The sequence below is a fragment of the Equus quagga genome, chromosome 9, assembly GCF_021613505.1.
Source record: "Equus quagga isolate Etosha38 chromosome 9, UCLA_HA_Equagga_1.0, whole genome shotgun sequence".
NCBI lineage: Eukaryota > Metazoa > Chordata > Mammalia > Perissodactyla > Equidae > Equus > Equus quagga.
Window position 1 is genome coordinate 15,245,715 of NC_060275.1, and position 17,504 is coordinate 15,263,218.

General features: G+C 45.0%; 1 protein-coding gene across 1 annotated transcript in view; it reads right to left on the reverse strand.

Moving 5' to 3' along the window:
* Positions 1-10,496: 10,496 nt before the first annotated feature.
* Positions 10,497-17,504, reverse strand: part of TNFRSF11A (TNF receptor superfamily member 11a) — a 51,127-nt gene continuing 44,119 nt past the window's right edge. Inside the window, exon 10 of the mRNA XM_046672024.1 lies at positions 10,497-11,385. Within this exon, the coding sequence (XP_046527980.1) occupies positions 11,039-11,385 (347 nt within the window). The 3' untranslated portion in view covers positions 10,497-11,038. The remainder of the gene's footprint in view (positions 11,386-17,504) is intronic.

Consider the following 17,504-nt stretch of genomic DNA (forward strand, 5'->3'; position numbering starts at 1 on the left):
GTACCTTATTTTGCTACAGCTGTTAGAGGAAGCAAAACATACTGGATATAAACCTGACCAGCTAGCCACAAAGTCATTATAACAATGGGCAGGAATGCAAACCTCGGAGCTTGGACGCAAACCACACATACCAGCTTTGTGAGTTTGTGGAAGTTCATTAACCTCTCTGACCCTGTTTCCTCTTCTGTAAAGACAATAGTCACCTCATAGATTGACTGTGATGCGAAGTGAGGCTCTCTCTTTACCCTGAGTAAAACTCACATTCTTGTCTTCTTGCTATAATAGAATTGTCAGTGATTGCTGCTGTTGCTCCTTCCCCTTAGGCAGCCAAAAGTGGATTTATTTACAACAGAAATTTAAGGTCAAGAGCAGAGGCTGCTGTCAGTGTGAGGGGCCTGGGCTCAGTGACAAATGACAGCTCAGCATCAGGCAAGGATCCTGATCAGAGTTCAGGGCCCTGACAAAACACCACACTCCAGTCCTGATACTTGAACTCTTGCGGGGCCAAAGTTTCTTTCTCTTATTGTCAGGAATTATTTTTCCCCAGATTTATTGAGATATAATTGACATATAACATTGTGTGAGTTTAAGGTGTACAACGTGATGATTTGATACACATATTATGAAATGATTACCACAATGAGGCTAGTTAACATCTCCATCATCTCACATAATTACCTTTGTGTGGTAAGAACATTTAAGATTTATTCTGTTAGCAACTTTTAAGTATTTAATATAGTATCGTTAACTATAGTCACCATGCTGTACGTTAGATTCCCCAGAACTTATTCATCTTATAACTGGAAGTTTGTGGCCTTTGACCAACATCTCCCTATTTCCCCACCCCCGGCCCCTGGCAACCACCGTTCTACTCTCTGTTTCTATGAATTTGCCTTTTTTAGATTCTACATATAAGTGAGATCATACAGTGCTTGTGTTCCTGGCTCTGACTTATTTCACTTAGCATAATGCCCTCAAGGTCCATCCATGTTGTCGCAAATGGCAGGATTTCCTTCTCCTTTATAGCTGAATAATATGTCATCAGGAATTACTGCTCTAGCCTTCCTTTACCTTCTGAACCAGAGCCAGCTCTGGCTTAATAAACATGCCTGTTTTAAAAAGGAAGGAAGACACACAAAGAAGGCTTATCTAAATAGTCCCACTTTTCCACCATGGCCTGATGAGTGGTATGTAGGTCCACGCATGGGACCCAAACCCGCGAACCCTGTGCGGCTGAAGCGGAGTGCGTGAACTTAACTGCTACGCCACCAGCTGGCCCCTGTATCTTTTCTTGAGTGATTACCAAGAGAGCAGAGATTGGAAGAGAATCATCTCATCCTGTGTTTGCACTTATGAGACCTAGGCGGTCTGGGGCTACACATGGTTCAGGGGTCCGCCTTCCAACTTACCTCTGGACACATTCCTGCCCACAGGCCTGACTGTCCCAAGTGGCCTTGTTTTCTGTTAGTGGCCTTCCTTGGCCACTGATTGGCCCGACCCACACAGGCTATAAACGGTAGCCTGGTTCAAAAGTTATGTTGCGATAACCAGAGACTCTCTCTTAGAATGTGGAACTGTTATGTATAAACTGGATATAGTTTACATACTGTGTGTGTGTATATAAATACACCAAATATAGTAACTATAAAACATTTTACATTTTAAAATATTAATATAAATATCATACATTTAAATAATATATTACTATATAAATATACTATATTTAGTATACACACACACACATATATACATACACACACACAAATACATATGGCCAATGGGTAGTGGACACTGGAAATGAAAGGATTTAGGAGCTGAAGATTTGAGAAGAGGGCAGCCATTACATGCAATGCACATAGCAAGTTATGACGGGAGATGGAGAGTCTGAGAGAGGAAAATGAGGGAGCGAGAATAGAGGGGCAGTTTCCAGAGCTTCCTTATTCCTGCCCTTTCAACGTTCTGAGGCTCATTTTTCCTGGCTTCTTGAGATGTCTCCCTGAATTGACTTGCTTTCACCTGAGTGGGCTCCTAGTCCCTGAGACATTTGTATAAGCCTTTGAGGCTGTCAGAAATCATTGTTGCTTTTAACTATTAAGCATTGAGCAGGGCTTATGGGTTTAAAAAGTCATTTAAATAACAGTGCTATGCAGGGGGCTGGCCTGGTGGCCTGGTGGTTAAATTTGGCATGCTCTGCTTTGGCGCCCCAGGTTTGGTTCCCAGGCACAGACCTAGATGGTGGCCATGCTGTGGTAACGAATCATGTACAAAATAGAGGACGACTGGCACAGATGTTAGCTCAGAGACAATCTTCCTCAAGCAGAAAGAGGAAGATTGGCGACATATGTTAGCTCAGGGCAAATCTTCCTTAGCAAAAAAAAACAAAAAACAAAAAACAGTGCTATGGATCCGTACATGCATCCAGAGGCTGAAATGATGAGGTCCAAGTCCAAACCCCGCCCTTTGCGTCTGAGGGGTCCTTCCTGAGGGAAGATGGGATCTGGACTTTGCCTGGACATGAAAGCCATGTGTCCACTGGAGCAAGAGGAACAAACAGTAATTTCCAAGAAAAGGGCAAGTTCTAAAAAAGTGATTGGTAGAAGGTCTAGCTCCGGCAAGAAGATCTTACCACAGCACCCTCTGCAGCCCCAGGCTCTGGGATGGGGAGGGAATGGAGGACCAGGCAGAGGGGAAGAGCAAGGACTGGAAGGAGAAAACGAGGAGACTGACCAGGGGAGGCCGAGGGCCCCAGGAGATGAGTATTAAGGCAGGAGGAACAGAGGAGTCACTGAGGGAACAACAGTTAAGAACTTTGGGACTCACAGGGAAGGATGGAAAGAGGGAAGTGGACCAAGTGCCTGGGGGAAGATGCAGAGAGTCGGAGGATGGCTTGAACAACAAGAAAAGAGAGAGAAAGGGACACAGAATTAAGGAACGCAGAAAAGAGGTCAGGGAAATTGGAGAATAGTGGAAGAGGATGGGGAGGAGCAGACTGAGATAAAGAAGACTCTGATTCTGACACGTTTGCGTCAGTGACCCCTGTTCCATGTCCTGGCCTCTGCCCATCTAGATTGTCCTCGTTTTCTGATTGGTTAAAAAAAAGAGTAACAAATATCTTCCCAGTCTGTCTCACAGGGAAGAAGTCAGGACCACAGCAAGAACTGGTGGAAGAAATTTGCAGTCAGAGAAAACTGCATGTGCAAAAGCCCTGAGGTGGGAGGTGTGTGCAGTGACGACCAGTGCAGCGGGAGTGCAGAAGAGTGGTATGAGATGAGCCTGGAGGAGGGTGGGGCATGGAGTCCATGTGAAAGACTTTGGTCTTTTATGAAGAGGGGATAGTTACAGTCAAATTCATAATGTCCTGATTCTTCTTTTCCCGTCATCTGCCCATCTCCGCCATGGTCTGCTTCACTAGCTGCAAGTATAAATACGGTCTCATCTCTTTTATTTTTTCCTATTAATTGCTGGGGCCCCCATATGTCAAACTGCTCACATGTGAAGCCTCCCACCGCAGGCATCCAAGACCCCCAAGGTCTTACTCAGTCCAAAGCAGAAGGCAGCTTCTCCTTCCCAATAGCACAGAGAGATGAAAAGGGCTAGTGAGCTCAGTCGTGCCCTGTCACAGCCTCTGGTCACTGTCAAGCACTGTCCCACACATACAGATACTTGTGTGCTGCTGAGGGGAGGAGAGGCTCCAGGGGTAAACTCCGACTTACCTTGCTCTCGCTCAGCCATTATCTCCAGAGCTGAGTCTGGGGGGCTGGGCCTGTAGGAGTGTCCACCTGTCCAGGCCCAATTCTTTACCACCAGCCCAAGTGCCACTCTGGAGGCCTCGGTGTCCTTCCTGCCAGGGGACCTCCCTTAGGATGAGGCTAATCCTTCAAGAAGCTCCCACGTGTCGAACCTCTCAGGAGGCTGCTGCGCTTCCATGCAGTCTTGCCTTCCTCGTCCCCCAGACCAGGGGACCTGCAGACCAGGGGACACCTGTGGAGGCGTTTCTGTCAGGGCATAGCAACTCCTGTCACTCTCTAGGCCAATAGAGCCCATGGCAAACAGCCTTTCTCACTATAACAAGATCTAGCCCACGGCCACCTGCTCTCTCCATTTCCAGACATAGAGGATGATGATGATGCCATTTGGAGTTTTTATTTTTCCCTAACTCAACACCTCATTATCAGAATATTAATATATAAAATCATGAAATCAGAAAATATCAATAGAAAAATATCCCATTTCCTCAACCAATAAAAGACATTTATATCAGCATGTTTATGACAAAATGCAGTTTCCATGGGTGAACGTGCCTCTGGGCAGGGTGACTGTGGCATTCGATACAGCCTTACAGGACTGGCAGCCCACTGAGCAAATGATGGCTCTAGGCCCCGACACTAGGAATTCCACTTTGAAAACAGGCTTTATTGTGGAAACATCTACTCTGAAAAAACGTTACTGACATATGTCTCCTGGAACTCAATTTTTGTTAAAAACTGAAAAACGATAATGTCTTTACTTTTTACTAATGGTAGTAAATACCTACAGAATACCCTAAAAGCTTTAAAAATGTATCTTTCCATGGTTTCTTTTTCACTGAAATAGTAAGGTCCTAAAAATCTATATATTTTTGTATCCAGAATATATAAAGAACTTTCAAAACTCAATAAGAAAATAAACAACAGAATTTAAAAATGGGCAAGAGATTTGACACACACTTCACCAAATAAGAGACAAAGATGGTCAAATAAGCATATGAAAAGATGCTCAGTCATGGGCTGCAAATTACAGCTACAATGAGATACTATCCATCTATTAGAATGGCTAAAATTAAAACATATGAACAACTGACAATACCAAGTACTAGTGAGGATGTGGAACAATCAGAACTCCCATTCATTGCTGATGGGAATGCAAAATGGCACTGCTACTTTGGCGAACAATTTTGTGGTTTCTAGTGGAGTTAAATATATACTTACTGTATAGTCCCACAATCGCACTCCTAGGTATTTACCCAAGAGAAATGAAACCACATGTCCACGTAAGTTTTATAGTTGCTTTATTTGTAATTGCCCCAAACTGGAAAGAACCCAAATATTAGTGAATAGATAAACTGTGGTACATAAATACAATGGAATACTACTCAGTAACAAAAGGGAACTAACTAATGATGTACCCAACAACTTGGACAGATCTCAAGGGCATTATGTTGAAAGAAGCCAAACTCAAATGGCTACCTGCTCTATGATTCCATTTATATGACATTCTAGAAATGGCAAAACTGTAGGGACAAAGAACAGATAGCAGCTGCCAGGGGTGGGAGGTAGTGGAGAGGGGATTGACCATAAAGGGAAAGAGGGGAAATTTTGAGGTGCTGAAAATACTCTGTATCTTGATTGTGGTGGTGGTGGTTACACAACTATATATTTTTGTCAAAACTCATAAAACTGTATAATACCAAAAAGGGTGAAATTTACTGGATATAAATCACAAAGAAACCCTGATATAAAAAATTATGCTTATTTTTCCACTGATACAGTAAGTATTTAGAAAAAGCTCTTCTAAGAGCTTTAAATATGCATTTTTTTAATGGTCTCTTTGCCATTGAAATAGAGAGGCCATAAAAACCAATTAAATTGAATTCGCTTTTCCATTTTAGGGTAAGATGTTTTACTGCCTCTGTTTAAATTAAGGCAACTCATAAGAGTCTTATCATAAGAATGTAGTCTTTCTCGTGACTTTAGTCCATGTAGCCTTTGTTTCTGGGGCTACTGCTGCCCACGAGAAATCAAGAGCCTGGGTCACAGTGAAAGCTTTTACTGGGCTCCAATCCCCTTCCAAAGGGGCTTGGGTCTATAATGCCACCTCTTCCAAGCTGGTGGCCAATTTATTATCCTCCTCAAACTGGGAGAGACATCCAGAACACTGGGAGACAAAGAAACACGGCCTTTTAACCTAACATCCTAGTATCCTTCACTCTCCCCAAATGTTAGTGGCTGGAGCGGAAGGCCCACCGAGGCCCATTCTAACTGTGCTGTCCTGCTAAGGCAGTGTATCATGGAGCTACACGGCACAAGTCCACTTCCCTCAGTGTGTGATGTCAGAAGATGAGAACTTCGGGCCAACCACCATAATCTTGTCAATTGACTGTGGAAAAGGTGCCCTTGGACCTGGTTTCAAAGAGTAGGAAGGTGTCTGAGATGGGTGGCATAGTTAGCTTACAGTTACGTGGTCCAATTCAGGAAGGGAACATGATGTCTGAGACTGTGGCCATGTCCAGGAAAGGACAGATGTAAGAGACAGAGAGGGAGAGTGACGCATGACAGGTGGGTCTCCACAACTGGTATCTTCTAGGAACTCTGCGGTGCTTGGTTGTACCTCATCCCATTTCATCCTCACACCAGCCCTATAAACTAATATTGTTATCTTCAATTTACACATGTAGAAAACAAGGCTAAGAAACGAAGCGGCTGCACAAGGGAAGTCAATAGCATCTGAGTTTTGATTCCAGGTCTGATTGCAAACCTTCTGCTTGTTCCATTACAGAGGGGGACAGGGTAACTTCACCAGCCCCTGTGGTAGAATGAAGTTACTGTCATAGACCTGGAATTTGTCACTTTAACTTTTATGCTATTGGTAATCTTATTCTTAAATTAAGATTTTTCGGAAAGTGTTCCTGCATGTCAGTTTTACTAAGGGGAATGGAGGAAAAAGATGTTAGACAAGCATGAGTTTCAATCTGGGGTTAGTAACTGTGGAGTAGTGAGGTGGACAGACAGACAGAAAGTTAGACTTCTAAGAGCCATGAAAAACCACGGTGAAGGGGTCACAGTCAGAGGTCACTTAGGTGTCCCTCCCAACTTGGAAATTTATTCAGTGCTCCCCTTGTTCAACCCTTGGGGGACATGGGGTTGTTTTACCCAGGGAGACAGTTTCTTAGTGGGGGCTGCCAGGGGAGTGTTGGTCCAGGGTTTCCAGTGCCTTGGCCCCCCTGATCCTTTGGGTTTGGCTTCAGTGAACCTACCTGACATGTTTGTGCCCACTGCTCATTCCACCACTGCCCAACTTTAGGTCCCACCTCTTTTTGGCAAGGCCTTAATAGTTGCAAGGTAGTGTTTGTGGAACAGCCCTGAGGGTCAGGAATTTCACAGATAATCCCTTCCCAGCTGCTCCTCTGGTGCCCTGGAGCAGAGCAATGTCCACAGTCTTCCCTGCTCTGTAGGACATTCCTAGACTCCTTAGGACTCTCCAGCTATCTTTATCTCGTTTCTCAGCGATGCTCAGGGCCCAAGCGTTAAAAGCACACTAATAAAAATGATGATTCACAATCGAATGTTTAAGGCTTTGAATGCTTGCAACTCATGCCTGGAGAACCTCAAAACTCCCCAAACCAGATGGCCAAGGGGAGTCATGTGCCATCAGCAACTGTCAAAGAGCAAATGTTTCAAAATTACATCTCTCCCACCAAAGACACTACCTTTGCTCGAGCTCACCCTTTTGCCCAGTACCTACCCATAAAGAGTCTGTTTGTTGAACCAGCATGAAGAGTGAACACCAACAACATCCGTTTATGTAACAGGTTCCTCTACCCAAAAGATCTCACCATTTTTCTTGACTTTACAAATAGTCACTTATCAATGATCTGTGCCAATGGAATGCAGTAGAAAAGTAGATCCAGTTCTCCAATCATGCATATTTGGCTTTGGAAGAAGTTTCAATACTTAAATGTGAATGTTGGTGTCCTTCCAGTTGTAGGAATCCACTGTACTGTGCATCAAAGGAATTCGACCACCAGAGAAGGAACCACTTATTAGAGGCTGGGAACTGCTCCACTCCTGCTCCAGATGCACTCTTCCCTGTGCCATTTTATTCAAACAATGTCACTGTGGTAGATAGACGGCAAAAGGAGCCCCATTCTTCCCTTGTATCCACCCTTCTCCCAATGTCATCCTGCAACTCTTCTTATCAAGAGGTGGGGGTCTATTTCCCCACCTCTTGAATCTGGTGGGCCCTTGTGTCTTGCTTTGGCCAACAGAATGTAGCAGAAGTGCCAGCGTGCCAGTTCAAGCCTAGTCTCGAAAAGCGTGGCTCATTTTTGCTTGTCTCTGGGAACACTACCACCGCCATGAGAACATGGCTAGGCTAGCTTTCTGGGAGTGTGAGGGCCTGTGTGAAGAGGGCTCAGTCTAGCCCAGCCAACCCCCAGCCAGCCAGCCTACAGATTGCACATGGGTGGAGCAAACCCAGCTGAGCTCACCCAGGCCTGAAGAGCCAACCAACTTGAACCAACCCACAGAACTGTGAGCTCAATAAATGGCGACTGTTTCAAGCCACTAAGTTTTGGGGTGGTGGTTTGTTACACAGCACCCCCTCCTCATATGAAGGTTTCAAGACATCAAACTGCCCTTTGTGCTTAAGGTAGAAAGAGAAATTAATTCTTCCTTCTTTTGGTAGTAGAGTTAAATGTGAGTAGGAAACCCTAAATTCCACATCCCTTTCAACTCTTTGCATAGCCAACCTGTATTTTAAAGAATTTTCTTATGAGATAAATAGCATATATGATATATCTATCATAATACGCTATATCATCATAGCAAGGCATTTTCTGTCCCAACTCTGTTGCTGAGGTTTCCACCAATAAGACACAACATAACTAACATTTGACCTCATGGCACACCACAGAGATCAGGAACAAGTCAGAACATTATTTCACAAAGAACTCTGTTTAAGCAAGCCATGAAAAAAAAAATCTCTATGGTCAAATACAAGTTTAATAAAGTCTTTATCACATGCGCCCCCCCCCCCAATTTTTCATTATTGTCTTCATTTCATTCTGTTTACATTTGTTACATACATCTCTACAATATAGACACAGACCTTTTTATATTTGCTATACATTTCCTATCATTTCATTGTCTTTGGATCAATACAGAATTAGTAAGGATCAGTGTGGGAAAGAATACTACCTTTTTCTGAAAGTAGATTCTTGTGTATTTATTTAGCACCTTTTATTTAAGGAGCTCAAGATACTTTAACAGGCACTGTAGCATCCTTTTGTTATCTCTGGGTAGGGAAAGTGTCAAATATGATCATTAGTGCCTTTTTATAGAAAAAAGAAAGCATAGGAAGGTAAAGTAACATCAGTGAGATGATGACAGTCACAGTCGAAACTTGGGTCTCTAGCTCAGCATTCTATTTTGTGAACTCTGTTTTGTCTAAGATACTCCATATCAAAAGGTATAATGGTTTCTTCCATTTTTATAACATTTCTCTTTGGATGGATGTTAACTAAAAGGGCAGGACAGTAAATTCCCACCACTGATCATTCCGGCAATGCAGTTGTTTCCTGTAGTTTTTTATGTCAGCTAAGGAGTCCCATAAATTACAGAGCCACCCTCTGCTTCTACATTAAAAATCACAAATTTGCTACTACTCTTCTAGCATTTCCAAGAGATCTGCAACAAGTAGGGAGAAACCAGTGACCAATGGCCATTCCTTTCAGCTGGGCATTGTGGCCATTAAAGTCTAGACAGTGACAACTAGCAGCACTCTTAAAACCTACCAGGTCCACAAAGTTAATTTTAATATGCTTAGGTTTTTCATTTTTCTCCAGTATTTGAGGAGAAGAAATGCTCACTGGCCACAACAGATAGAGCTCAGGGTAATTCCTTTCAGTCTGACTCAGATGCTCTACTTCTTCACAAGAGGACTGATGCTAAGAGAAAAGCATCTTCAGGGCAAGTTTTCTTCAATTCACAATATGAGGATTTGATTTTTAATTTAAATGCATTAGAAAATAGCAGGAATGTTTTCCACTTCTACAAGGCTAAATTACAATTATTTAGGAGGAAAATAGGGCCTATTGCCTAAACACATTTATGCCCTTCTTATTCAGAAAGAGAAAACGCAAATTAACATTTCCACTTTATTCTTTCTTTCTGGAACTTCCCTGGCACCTTTTTTCACTCCGTGCAGGCTATCCCCGTGCCCTGTTCACTTTCCTCTTCTTTTCCAGAGAGACATCAAGAATAAGAATGCCAAGCTGCAGCAACTTGGATTTTGAGAGATTTAGTTGCCAAAGTACCTGACTGCATCTGCTGGAACAGGTAAATAAATTCACCCCAGGGGATGAACCATTTCGGGATGGCGAAAGGGACGAGGACGAAAACTGCCACTTAGTTCTGCCCAAGGATTGACACAAACCTAAAAACATTCAAGGGGGGAAATGGGGTTTCCCTTTCTCCTTCCTTCAGAAAAACGGAAACAGAAAATTTTTCAAAAACTAAAAATCCCTCCACTTGTTCCCTGAGCCTCCCTCCAGGCTTCACATTTCCAGCTTTTTTCCCAAAGTGCTTAGTACAGACAACCCCTCCCTCGAGAAGCCATCGCCCAAACACAGGCACCTACTTGTGAGAAGGGGTGCGAAAAATATGTAAAGACCAGGACCCTTAGGAGAATTTTCAAGAAAATCTTTAAGTAGTCAAAGGGGGGGGGGGGGGGGGGGGAGTAACAAGAACAATGCTAGGAAAGTTATGAAAGTGACATACAAATATAGGGGGGGAAAATACAAACCCCAATAGAGCCAGATAGCCATAAAAAGAGATGTCATAGAGACCAGTACTGATGAAATGATGGAAGGAGGGTGGGAAAGGAGAAAGAAAATCCATAAAAGGAGGTAAAAAGTGGAGCTACCAAAGAGAGCAACGTGTACCTGTGTCATTAGTTGGTATGTGACTTTGGACATCAGCAAATGGTAACAACTAATGCACGTTTTTAAAAAGTCCCCGATTCTATGAAGAGCAGGTGGGCAGAGAACGTCAGGTAAGTTGACGCAGATGTACCGAATGGAGGCGCGGAGAGGCGCAGATCGGGCCCCGTCCCCTGCTCCCCGGCCCCGCCCTGGTGCAGGTGCTGGCGGCCGGCGCCGCCGGGTAAGGATGCGGTCCGGTTCGTGCCCGCGCAGAGGGCGGGCTGGACGGCCGGGGGGTCGGCACTCCGGCGGCATCGCGGATCCGAGGGGCGCCGTGGGCCGCGGCGGGTCCCCGGCCGCTCAGCGCCAAGCCCCGGGCGCGCGGGCGTCGGCCTCGCCCTGCTCCTGCACCGGCCGCGAGGCCTTGTCGGGCTCGGGGGCGCCGCGCTCCTGAAGCCCCGGGCCCGGGCGCGCCTCGAGGCCGGCACACGTGTCCGGGAAGCGCGGCCCGAGGCCCGCGAACGAGTCACAGCGCGGTGGGCTCTCCTCCTGCACCGGGCGGCCCACCGGCTCCCCCGCGCCGCCGCCCGGCGCCGCCGGGCCCTCCTGGGAGTTCTGACTGACGTAGACCACGATGATGTCGCCCTTGAAATTCATCACCTGCCCGCTGGAAATAAACGTGGAGTTACTGTTTCCAGTCACATTGCCTACAAGGGAGAGGAAGAGAGAACACGCAGAGGGTGAGTCAGCAAGTCTCCGTGAGAACTTGGTCTTGTGAGAGGAAAGTTTCCCTAAGAATCGGGGGCGATGGCGTCCCAGTGCGCTCACAAGCTGTTCTGGAGCGGCCCCTCCTACCGACACGGCTCCTAAACCGCATCGGGCACCCCCAGCGGCTCCTTCATTTGTCATCTCACCAGGCCTGACTGCGGCCGAGGAAGGAGGGAGGGGGAGAGAGAGAAAGAAGTTAAGAGCAGAGCAGCCAGAAGAAGCGAGGGGACAAGCCCAGAGACGAGAAGCAAGACTAATGGCCATGCACGAGTTTTGAGTTTGCCACCGGGACCCTGGGAACAGAGCACACCCGGACTGTAGAAGCACAGACAAGATTCAGATGTTACCACAGGGTGCGCGCGCGATCGATATGCAGCGAGCAGCCCACGGCCCAGCCGTGGTCAAACGTGTCAGGAAGGGAAGCGAAGGCTGGAGGGAAGGTTGTTGCCTGACAGGACCCTGGAGGCCACCTCAGCCCTGACCTGCCTCCTCTCTGACCGGACCCTCACATCTGAGGCCTCTGTCACCCTGGGTGCCTTTACACTTCCCACCCTCCATGGAGGTCCCTAACAGCTCAGCCGTGGAGGGCCATGGGGCCACCCAGGCTCAATTTAGCAGAGGTTGATCAGTTTCCTTTTTTTTTTTTTTTTTTTTTCCAGGCAGAAAAGAGAGAGAGAAAATTTGCGGGGGGGGGGGGGGGGGGGGGGGGGGAATCAATCCTTTAAATCACTCTTCTGAACCCTGAGGGATGTTTTGCCCCTAGGAGGTTCTATCATCACTTCTTTGTGGATGACTGGATTGAGCCAGTCTCTAATTAACGGGCCTTTTGAAAAAACAAATAGAAAAGTTCAAGTGTTAGGAAACCCGCTACCTCTTATTATTCTTCTATTTTAAAGACTGATGCTCTAGAAATGTCCCCAGGGAAAATAAGTGCCACAAACCAAGCAGATGCAGAAATGCCCCAACACTCAGCCTCACAAACAGAATTTTTTAGTCTGACCAGGGGAGGTGAGCATCAAAACGACTCATTATTCATCTCCCTCATCTTTTTTCTTCTCTATTGTGACCCAGCCTAATAGTAATTTATGCAAGTGAAATTAAGTTTCTGTCACTACTCCACATGGAAAGATGTTCCCTGACTTTGGAAGGCGTGTTTTGGATGGTCTGACTAAAATACAAAGGGCATACAGGAGATCCCTTTGGGGGGCCTTCTCTCCACCCACAGGGTACCCACAGAGAAGCCGAGACTGAGGCACAGAGGCCCATGAACACAGGGGTTTCAATGTGAGCAATAAATCCAAAGTCACACGGGAAGATTTGAGACTCATGCTGTTTCTCCCCTAGGCAGTTGTATGGGGGTATATTCCAAGATGGGTAGTGGCAGGGATTTATTTGCTTAATAACCCCCTAAACAAAATGGGGGAGGCCAGCTAGTATTTCCATTCACCAGCTAGCCAGATTGACCCACGTTCTCCATTCCCTCTACAATGTACCGACAGGTGCTCATAACAGACAGCGTTCTCTCTAAGCTACTTCTCTAAGCTTCTACTCTCTAGCATGTCTGTGTCTTCTTGCTCCCCCCAGTTACTAAGTTAGTTCTCAGGTCTGTTTTTACCAGTTGAACTCATTAGGAAATCTAACTAAATATCTATTATGTAAAGTGGTGAAATCTAAGTGTGAAAAAAAATGGGAAACGTTTCTATGAAAACTAAAGTGAATGCTTTTCAAGGACCCAAATAAAAGTGAGTCACTAAGGGTAAAACAAAAGAAAAAAACCAGCAAGCTGCTTAACTGGTGTGGTGCTGTGGGCAAGGCAACTGCTGGAAAAGGGAAAAAAACGAAACAAAACAAAAAACAGTAAAACTCCAGAAGGGTTTTGCACTCAAATTTGTTTTGCAAATATCTCTAACTTCTCGGTCTGCACTAAAGAAATAGAAACCGGAAATTCAGATGGCATGGTTAATGTCAAAACAGTTCAGGAGACTATAACCTGCCGATACAGCCTTATACTAAAAAATAATCAGTGTGTGAATGTAAGTTATATGTTTTAAGTTAAAAAAGATGTTTAAGATGTGAACTTGAAAATGACTTTTTCAAGGAACTCAGCATCTGCTGACCAAGAGCTGATACAAGGGCTTTTGTCGCAGCAGAGTGAGTGAGCATGTAACACCGAAGCCTTCCTATTGAGAGGTCACTAGTTAGTTAATAGAAAAAAGTTAAAGTGAAAAATCAAAACCAATGTGTATATACCGTAACATTCTATTCTGATCCAAAATGTTTGGGGCCAGCCCCACGGCCTAGTGCTTAAGTTCGGCACGCTCTGCTTTGGTGGCCCAGGTTCAGTTCCCAGACACGCACCTACACCACTTGTTGGTGGTCACGTTGTGGCAGCAACGTACATACAAAATAGAGGAAGACTGGCAAAGATGTTAGCTCAGGGTGAATCTTTCTCAGCACAACAAACAAACAAACAAAAAGGGGCGAGCCCTGTGGTCTAGTGGTTCAGTTTGGCACACTCCACTTCGGTGGCCTGGGTTTGCAGGTTTGCATCCCAGGTGCAGACCTATGCCACTTGTCAGCCACGCTGTGGTGATGACACACATACAAAATAGAGGAAGATTGGCACAGATGTTAGCTCAGGGCTAATTTTCCTCAAGCAAAAAAAAGAGGAATTTTTTATTTTTGAATGTGATTTCACCTCTTCTTTGTCCTCTTCATATTGAGATTTATAAATTAATATCATGGTACATATGATTTCTCCATCATTTTAAACTGTACTTTCCAACAAATTGTCATCATGAATCCATTGTTGTGTAAACTTCTTCCATGTCAGAACCTTCAATTTGTCTGAACTCAGGTAAAAACCCATTTTTTACTATCATCTTGCACATCAATTTTCATATGAAGAATTTCATTCCATGGCATCGCTTCATGGCAAACAATATCATTGATATATTCTATAGGATCTATATTCTTATTTTCTATTTTTTTCCTAAAAGTGGCACTCGAACCCTTTTGCCTAAGAGATACGTGTAAACATTTCAGAATCCTGATTCACAGACTGGATCAAGAATATTATTCTCGTGGGGGCGGGCAGAGTTGGGGAAAGGACAAAAATAAGACCTTTAAATTTCCTGATGATTAGGATGTAAAGAAAAGTTACCTAGAAAGAATATGAGATTCTCAAACAATTTTATTCTTCACGTTTCTTTATCGAAGGTACAATGATGGAAACCACCTTTGTCAAGTCCAAGTCCATTCCGTCCATTCTGACTTTTATGAGACTAGGAGACTGGTACAGACTAAACTTCGTTAAAAAATTCTACTGATTTGCCAATGACAGTAAGTGGCAGGAGGCGTCTTCATGTGCGTGAGACCTGTGCAGTCACACAGGGCCCTGTGCTCTGAAAGGCCCCATGCCTGCTTTAATGTTCTACTGTCATCAATTTGAAATTCTTACTAATTTTCGCACAAGGCCTCGTATTGTCATTTTTCACTGGGCTCTGGAAATTATGTAGCCAGTCCCAAGTGGCACGCAGCACTTAGGAGTATTGCTCTGGGATTTTTTTCCCCACTCTCTAATTTTAGCATCATTCTTTTTGGAGGTAATGTCTTATAAGTGGGACACGTTTTGATATTGCAGAAGTGTTTGCCAATCTCATTTTCTCTATTGATGAAGAAGTAAGCGTTGAGTAAGACACTGGGTTGCAGAAGCTATCCACTGGGGCTCCTCAAATACGGATCCTATGCTGCCCTGGTGTTCAAGCCATCTGTCACTTGCTGTAAATCGTTCAACACAAGCTTTCTGATACAGCATTGAGGCTTGTCCCTTTGAGAAAATCCTTTACTGCTTTGCCTACAGCCTCTAGTTGGGCTTCTTTAAAGTGGAAGGAGAACTCAGTCACTTGCCAAGCAGTCTAAGTACAGAATCTTTCTAGGGTTTTATTCCCTTCATCTTTCATAGTTGTCTCACCCACCTCAACTTCAATAGCAAAAACCTTCTAGCAACTCATTCTTTGAATCGTCCTGAAGCAGTGAACAGTTTTCATAGAAAGAGTTCTCATGCTTATCAACCTCATTTTTTACCAGTTAATGTAACAGTTAAAGTTTTAAGTTAAAGCTCATACTCACAGGACTGGGAACACCCATGGTTAGTAAGCGTGACCGTTCCCCAGGTGGGAGCAGAAAGGCCCAGGTGTTCTTGAGTGACCTGTTAACTGAGAGCCATCAGTGTGGCGTGGGCTTCAGGCGGCTTACTTTACAGAGGGAAAGGGGAGTGTAGGCTGATCCATGGCTACTGGAGATAGATTAAGAGAGCACCCATTACGGCAATAATACACTCCAAATCCAGAATTACTGAGCGCTCCCTCCATGCCAGGCTGGCTGTCCTGCAAACACCAGCAGGCAGTTACTTTGCATGTGAGCATCCCAGGTTTGCTTCTTTTTCCCCCTCTACTGACTGACACTGCTTCAAGGATGAAGACTGTCTAACAGCCTTCTTTTTCCACGGCTTGTCATAATGCAGACTCACCCGCAAGTTATCTAATAACATCAATGTCATCCTGATGTTTCGGTCTCTGAAGAGCAGAAGGTACATGACTAGTGACTAAAGGGAGGGTGGATTCCGTGGCTGCCTGAGTACAGGAGGGTAAGAAATGGGTGGGGCAGAGGATAGTGCAGGGGTCTGAAAGCTCTGCTCTTGTCCTGGCTTGGCTCCCACTAGCTGTGGAATGTGGGACAAACCACCTGACAACTCTCCAGATCTGAGTCTGCTCATTTATGAAATGAGCATCAATTTTCAAGCCCTGCTAGCTTGGCGGGGTGCAGCTGCATATGATAAATGTTAAATGAATAAATGAATGCATGAGAACCCGGCAGGATGGCAGAAGGGTCGAATGAGATGATAGACTTGAAAATGCTTGGGAAACAGCAAAGAATTAGTCAATGCATTAGGTGCAGTGATGGCCTGACTACTCCCAGAAAGTAGTCTTAGTGCTCATGGAACTCCCAAGGAAACAGAGATTTAGGAAATGTACTGAGCAGTAATGTTATCTTTCCATCCCCATCTTGGAGGACTTGTCTTGAACACTGAAAGGCACTTTCCTCTAGAATCTGACCAACTTTTGTTTTCTTTGCTGAAATAATCATTATGACTGTCTCTGGTTTGAACATTCATCTATGTAATTCTACACCAACCCCCCACGGTCTTGTTTCTCGTCATGCAAGTTGGCTGTGAGTTGAACACAGCACTAGAGTAGATCAAGGTTTAGAATGAGTTGGTAATATTCGTATTCTATCATATACCTCAGTTCCAAACGCACCTGGTTTAAAAGCAATAATTCCTTAAACGTTGCTTTCTACCTTTCAGAAGAGAATGTTTTTACATGTTCATGCGAACTGACCTGAGAGGGCAAGGCCCTGGGATGGCAAATCAACAGGACACCATGCCAGAAAGCTGCATAATCAGGTGGTTGCTGTGGGGCCTTCTTTTCAGCATGGTGGCCATGGTTTCTGCAGTTGAGCCCCTCAAAGGGGTAACTCTTTCCGTTGAGTGCCAAGGAAGCCCCAGGATGTTCTGATGTTCTCCCTTGCTGGTGGCTGGTAAGCAGTGTGAAAAGGGAAGGATGGTGTGGACGAGGCTTATCCAAGATGCCTTAAAGGCCTGAGGCTTTTATAGGTACCGTTAGTCTATGTTGCCCCTGGGAATACAAGTGAAGCAAGGGCCCGTCACTCCCCTTTTCCTTACTCCCCTCAGCTGCCTTTCCAACAGCTTTCCTCTGCAAGGCTGCCCCTCACATTTATTTTGTTTCACTTGCAAAAAAAAGATTGGGTTGGAGGCATGTGAAAGAACAGGCTTTCCTCACAAAAGAATCGGTGATAGTGAAAATAGCAACTTCCTGAGACAACTGGCAGAAGAGAAGGACTCATAGGCCAAGGTGGCCATCACCTGCACGGACCCTAGTGTCCCTTCCCGTGGAACCTTTGGGCCGGGCTTGGCTACTGCCCTTCGCTCAGCCAGAGTAGGTGATTATCCCAGGCCCGAGTCTGCCCTTGTCCT